The 6,921-nt window shown below is 48.7% G+C and overlaps 1 protein-coding gene across 1 annotated transcript; it reads left to right on the plus strand.

Annotated features, from left to right (window-relative positions):
- The first annotated feature begins 1,243 nt into the window (after positions 1 to 1,243).
- LOC119270378 (epoxide hydrolase 3-like) lies at positions 1,244 to 2,635 on the plus strand. The gene is made up of 3 exons (XM_037552385.1): positions 1,244 to 1,586; positions 1,672 to 2,240; positions 2,332 to 2,635. The coding sequence occupies exons 1-3, from the start codon at positions 1,323 to 1,325 to the stop codon at positions 2,474 to 2,476; spliced, it is 978 nt and encodes a 325-aa protein (XP_037408282.1). The 5' UTR covers positions 1,244 to 1,322; the 3' UTR covers positions 2,477 to 2,635.
- Positions 2,636 to 6,921: the final 4,286 nt, after the last annotated feature.

Below are 6,921 nucleotides of genomic sequence, written 5' to 3' on the forward strand. Positions count from 1 at the left end.
CTCACTCTCGCGATGAGAAATCTGTTGTTTTCCCCTGCAACATTTTTCAGAGGTATGCATGTGTACTTATCGATGTTTTCTTTTCCCTATATGGTTATAGTGGGGTGTTTATTTGCAATCTGGATCGCCGCCGGTATGAAAAAAAAACGGATCTTGAGCTATAAATTATAAGTTTGCTTTCATAACAATATTTAAAAAATATTTAACAGGTAAAATTAACATCATATTTAGATTTCACACATTTTTTAATAAAATTTCATATATAATATGTTAAAATCGAAGCTACGATTTAAAAGATACAGATAATTTAGAAAATCATTTGGTTTGAATCAAATATATTCCAAAATAATATTTAAAAATACTTAACAGGTAAAAATAATCTCATATTCATATTCTACATATTTTTCTAATTAAATTTCATATATAACATGTTCAAATCAGAGTTACGGTTTAAAAGATATGGATGATTTTAAAAAGCATTTGTTTGACTTAAATATGATTCATGAATGAATTACCTAAAACATTAGGGGGTTCGAAAATGTAAAATAACGGTTCGGGTTTGACTTAAATCCGAACGGCGGGTTGATTTCAAAAAAAGACAGGGACTTCTGTGTAAAATATGAAAATAACGATTCGTTTTAATTTAAAACAGGACTGCGGGTTGAATTCTCTGAAATAGAGGGACTTCTGAAAAATGCCATGACGGACGAAAGAAACCCAATTTACTTTATTATTAAAGTAAAGATAAAGATATGCTAATTAACTATTGACATATATTAATTTATTTCTAACAGACATGAGGATGTCGTCTTTCCTCTGGCGTGGAATTAATCCGCGTACATGGCAGCATTGCACGCCCATGTGAGCATTCGCGGTTGCTCTGAGTAGGCAAGGGCAGCTCATCTAACCCCATCCACAATTGCTAACCAACAAATAGTTGTGTCTGATTCGCTTGATAACGGCCCTGCGATAGTGATAGGTTAGCAAAAGAAAGTGTTCCGTTCGGTGCGTGAAAACATTTTTATTTCACCCGGATCGGTGGAAGAACAACTTGCAACTACTACCACCAGAAGGAAATGAATGCCTTGAAGAAAATTTCAAGATCGGTAGAAGAACCTGCAACTACCACCGGAAGGAGTTGAATGCCATTAAGAAAAGTTCCTCTGAATAGTATCCTTGACCGGCCGCGCAGCAGCCAGGTCGTCTGCCACTCTTATATAAGATCAACACCACCTACACTGGCTCTCCCACGCAGCAGCATTGAATCGTGCGTAGATCCAGGAACCACCTAGCAGTCAAGGAGCACAGGTAGCTAGGATACGATGGTGAACCTGGTGGAGGCGCAGAAGCCGCTGCTGCACTTCCTCATCAAGTGGGCAGGCCTCCGGCAGCACACCGTCGACGTCGACGGCGCCGGCACGGTGCTCACCTTCTGGGTGCCCAAGGATAAGGTCCCTGGCAACAACTCCACCGTCGCGCCCGAAGAGAAGCAGAGCGAGACGTCCAAATCCCAAGGAGTGCGCCGGCCATCAGTGGTGCTCGTGCACGGCTTCGCTGCCGAAGGCATAGTCACCTGGCAGTTCCAGGTTTGCACTTTGTACTTGCAGTGGTACATTGTTATGCTACGTACATTCCGTAGTTATGGTTGATTAATCGATTCATGCTGTCTAGGTTGGTGCGCTGGCGAAGCACTACGACGTGTACATCCCGGACCTGCTCTACTTCGGCGGCTCCACGTCGCCGTCGACGGACCGGTCGCCGGGGTTCCAGGCGGAGTGCCTGGCCGCCGCGCTCGGGAAGCTGGGCGTGGACGACTGCACGGTGGTGGGGTTCAGCTACGGCGGGATGGTGGCCTTCAAGATGGCCGAGTCGCGGCCGGACCTGGTCCGCTCGCTCGTCGTGTCCGGCTCCGTCGTCGCCATGACCGACTCCATCAGCGACGCCACGCTGGAGCGGATCGGCGTCAGGTCGTCGGCGGAGCTGCTGCTGCCGGAGTCCGTCAAGGGGCTCAAGGCGCTGCTCTCCATCGCTGCCCACCGGAGGCTCTGGTTCCCGGAACGCCTTCACAGGGACTTCCTCGAGGTGATGTTCACCAACCGCAAGGAAAGAGCCGAGCTGCTCGAAGGTCTGGTGGTGAGCAACAAAGACGCCACCGTCCCCGTTTTGCCGCAGAAAATTCTTCTGCTCTGGGGACACAACGACAACATCTTCAACATAGAGCTCGCCAAGACGATGAAAGAGTAAGCTCCTAAGGTTCAGACATGAGCGTAAGCTCAAGCTAGCTAGCGTATGAGCTGAGATTAACAGATGGTTTTTGATGGGGTATAACAGGCAGCTCGGGGAGAAGACGATGCTGCAGAGCATAGACAAGGCCGGACATCTCGTGCACCTGGAGAGGCCCTGCGTTTACAACCAGCGCCTCATGGAGTTCCTGGCATACGCCACTGCTGAAGCTTGCAAGGAGCCTGCAAATTAATGAGTAGATCGATCGATCATTCTGGAGATTGCTTAATTAGTTTGTTCAAAGAGAATTGGGGTCCCATTTGTTGCAGTTTGATTGATTGTTTGCCCGTGTACAAGATATTATGAGTGTACGTACGTGATGCATAATACCATGGAGGGAGTCAGCACCGCACAATTTGTCTACTTCTTTTTTGCATCTCAACATTTTCATATGTACATCCACTTGAAATGCTTCAACATCGACAGTGGATTGAGGTTAAAAGAGCTTCTCTAACCCTTCCCTTTAAAAGTTGGACGAGTCTAGGTAGCGGCCGGCTGCTCGCTGGGCTTCGCGAGCGGCCGGCCTAAAATAGAAATATTTTTTGTCTACTCGATTAATAAGAAAAACAACGAAAGACCTTCCCTTCCTCGCCCTCGGCCGCTGGCCCGAGCCTCGTCTGACGGAGTCACACCTCGCCGCCGGCCTCCGCCCCCACCCTTTCCCCGTCCACCTCCCCTTGTACGAGAGAATAGCAGAGAGGAGATGAGGGAGATCGAGCGACCAGACCAGGTCAGGCGGCCGGCAGATCGAGAACCCGCCACCACCGACAAGGGATTCTTTACCTTGGCGTTCCTCCATGGGCTTCTGCTACTGGTTCGATTCCTGCTCCCGGCACCATGCCTAGTGCCCCCAAGGAAAGTCCCATCTTCTCCTCTCTCTCTCTCTCTCTCTCTCTCTCTCTCTCTCTCTCTCTCTGATCTGGGCGGGTCTGCAGCAGGGATCTCCAGGCATGGCTACTGCGGTTGGGAGAGGGGGAAACACGAGCTTGCTATAGACGGAACGGCCAGAGGAGGAAGCTTGGGCGGAGGAGGGGGTGGAGATTGTCCTTGGTCTGCAGCAAGACGGAGACGAAGATTGCTAGGGAACGGAGTTCTTGCGTGGCCGCTGTTCGTGTTTGCCCAATTCATTCATGCTGAATTTTGCAAGACAAGCACAGGCTGATGTGCTGCAGGCCTGCAGCTGCTTTGGCCGCGGCTGAATTTTTGTGTTGATGGTTTGCCGATTTTTCTCCTACTGAATATAGTGCTATGGTGTGCTTTGAGCTACTGAATATACCACTGAATTTATCAAGAATTTTGCACATGAACGATTGCGGAGTTGAACGCTCTAGTTCGCATAGTCGCATACGCATGACTGCAGAAAGTGCACATGCGCGATGACAGAGTTCCACACTCCCGTCGACATACTAGCTCACACACGGCTCCAAGAGGTGCACACATGCGCGATGACGGAGTTGCACACTCCCGTCGACATACTAGCTCACACACGGCTCCAAGAGGTGCACACGCGCGACAGCGTAGTCGCACACGCGCGGCTGCCGAGTTGCACACCCTCGTCGCATAGTCGCACATGACGGCTACATAGTTGCATACTCTTGTCGGCGTAGTCGTACATGCCGACCACGGAAGTGCACACTCTCGTCTGGATGCATAATAGCTCACACACGACTGCGGGGTTGCACACGCTTGGTGGCATAGTCGCACACGTAGGACCCAGAGTTGCACACTCTTGTCGGCGTAGTAGCTCACCAACGGCCGCGGAGTTACACACTCTCGTTAGCATAGCCGCACACTCGCGGCTGCTGAGTTGCACACTCTCGCCACATAGTCACACATGACAGCCATGGAGTTGCACACTCTCGTCAGTATAGTCACACATGCACGGCCACATAGGTGCACACTCTCGTCCGCACAGTAGCCCACACACAACTGCGGCAGTTGCACACACGCAGTGGCACAGTCGCACAATCGGGTGCGGGAGTTGCACACGCGCGGCATCATAGTCACACACGTACAGCCGCAGAGTTGCATGCTATCATTGGCATAGTTGGTTGGCGTAACAGATAAAGTTGCACATCAACTGCTAGGCAGTTGGTAGGGGTAGCAAACGAAGAAGCACATCTCATAGGGAGGGTAGCTCGGACAAGGACACCAACATCTTATAGGCAGGCAACAAACGAAGTTGCACTACTCGTGTATGTGTAGTTTTTCACTGCTTGCACACCCTGCCCCATCTACCCTATCAGCAATATGTGCAAGTTACTCTGTTGTTTCAACCAACTGCCTAGTATTCGATGTGCAACTCCTTCCTCTATGTACTTGTGGATATGTAGTTTCAGTTGGCGGGGCCAATAGACGAGGTTGCACATAGTTTGCTAGGCAGTTGGCCAGGGCAACAAGCGAAGTTGCACATCTCAAGTAGGGATAGTTGGTTGGTGAAAACTCACATCCATGAGGGCAGTAAAAAGTTGCATATATACATGGAGCTAAAGTTGCACATCTCACTAGCACATGTGGTTTGGACGGGGTGCTAGCAGTCAAAACTACACGTCCATAGGGGTACGGGAAAAGTTGCACATCACTCATAGAAACTTGGGCGAGGCAGCATCTGAAGTTGCACATCCACTGTTAGGCAGTTGGTCGAGATAGCAAACAGTGAAAACTGTACATCAACGGGCAGGGGGGAAGTAGCACATCAACTACTAGGCAGTTGGCTTGGGCAGCAAACAAAGTTGCACATCTCAGTGTTAGGGGTAGTTTGGGGTGGAGGTCTCCGTCGGTGGAAACTGCACATCCATGGGTAGTGCAAAGTTGCACGTCGACGCTCAAGTAGTTGCATATCGACTCTTACACAGTTGCACCGAAACGAGTAGTAAATTGCACACACAAAAGTTCATTGAAACATATCCATGCGGGATCATGTTTTAAAAAGCACGTCAGGAGGGTTTTAACGATGAAAACGGATCTTAATTCCGACGCACGGTTTAAAAATTATGGCTTTTTGAAAAAAAATCAAAGATCCGAATTAAATGTGTTCACACATGCTTTTGTAATTTCGGTTTTTTTCGTTCACATGCCGACGAGAGTGTGCAACTCCGTGGCCATGCATGAGCACATTTAATTGGGACTATGCGGACGAGATTGTGTAACTCTATGGCATGCATGTGCGACTATACCGATGAGAGTGTGCAACTCCGCGGCCGGGCGTGAGCACCTCCCACGACAATTCATGAGCGACTATGCGGATAAGAACATGCAGTGCAACTCTGTGGCCATGCATATGCGACTGTGCCGACAAAAGTGTGCAACACCGCTGCCATGCGTGAGCTCTTCCCACGACAATTCATGTGCGACTATGCGGACGAGATTGTGCAACTCTGAGTCCATGCGTGTGCGACTATGCCGGCGAGAGTGTGCAACTCTGCGGCCGGACGTGAGAACCTCTCACGATAATTCATGTGCGACTATGCGGACCAGATTGTGCAACTCTGTTGCCATGCATGTGCGACTGTGCCGACGAAAGTGTGCAACTTCGCGGCAGGGCATGAGAACCTCCCACAAGAATTCATATGCGACTATGCAGATCAGATTGTGCAACTATGTGGTCATGCATGTGCCAACTAGGACTATTATATGTGCAATTAGAATTACTATAGATGCCAATAAAAATTGATGGCCGTATGTGCAACTTCCTAATGATCGTATCCAACCGAGAACGATTATGTGTGCAATTAGAATTACTATAGATGCCAATAAAAATTGATGGCCGTGTGTGCAACTTCCTAATGATTGTATCCAACTGAGAATGATTATGTGTGCAATTAAAACTACTATAGATGCCAACAAGAATGATCATCGTGTGTGTAACTTTTTAATGATGGTGCCCAACTGAGAACAACTATGTATGCAACTAGAACTACTATAGATGCCAATAAAAAATGATCGCCATGTGTGCAATTTTTTAATGATTGTATCCAACTGAGAACAGTTATGTATGCAACTACAACTATTACAGATGGCAACAAAAATGTGATTAAAAAAAACATGTTTGCATCAAGCATATTTATTACTCATGATTGAAAAAGTATGGTCGTAACATTTACAAGCTACAAGGATTAGCTTTTCCATCGGTCATACTTGCTAAATTTTCTGAGATTACCTGAGGTAACCATTTATATCCATGTCATGTGCCTTCTCTTTCTTCAGTATTAATATGCAGGAACGCCTCTCATTTACGCACGCGAACACCGTTCAGTAAAGAGCCAATTTCACATGCACGAGCCGGGGTTGCGGGACTTGTTCCTCAGTTCGATCGATCACCATCAGGCGCTACTTTCATCTGATCTAGAGCCAGGACTAGTAGGCTATCGAGGCCGAGGCCCGCGTCTAACACCCGGAAACTGAATCACTGGATCACAGGAAGGCGGGAACCATACGCGCGCATGGGGCTGGAGCTACTGCTGCTCCGTCACTTCTGGCCTCGACAGATCGACGTATCTCTTTCCTCCATCTTCGTCTTCAGCGTCCCCTGCCCCTCCCTATGAACCCCCGTCCATGACTGCCTGACGGCTGGCCGAAAAGGCCAACGTTGCGGAGGAGAACGTGAGTTGGCGGACGGGAGGGAGCAGCGGGACACGG

This window comes from Triticum dicoccoides, chromosome 3A (genome assembly GCF_002162155.2).
Source record: "Triticum dicoccoides isolate Atlit2015 ecotype Zavitan chromosome 3A, WEW_v2.0, whole genome shotgun sequence".
NCBI classification, from domain to species: Eukaryota; Viridiplantae; Streptophyta; class Magnoliopsida; order Poales; family Poaceae; genus Triticum; species Triticum dicoccoides.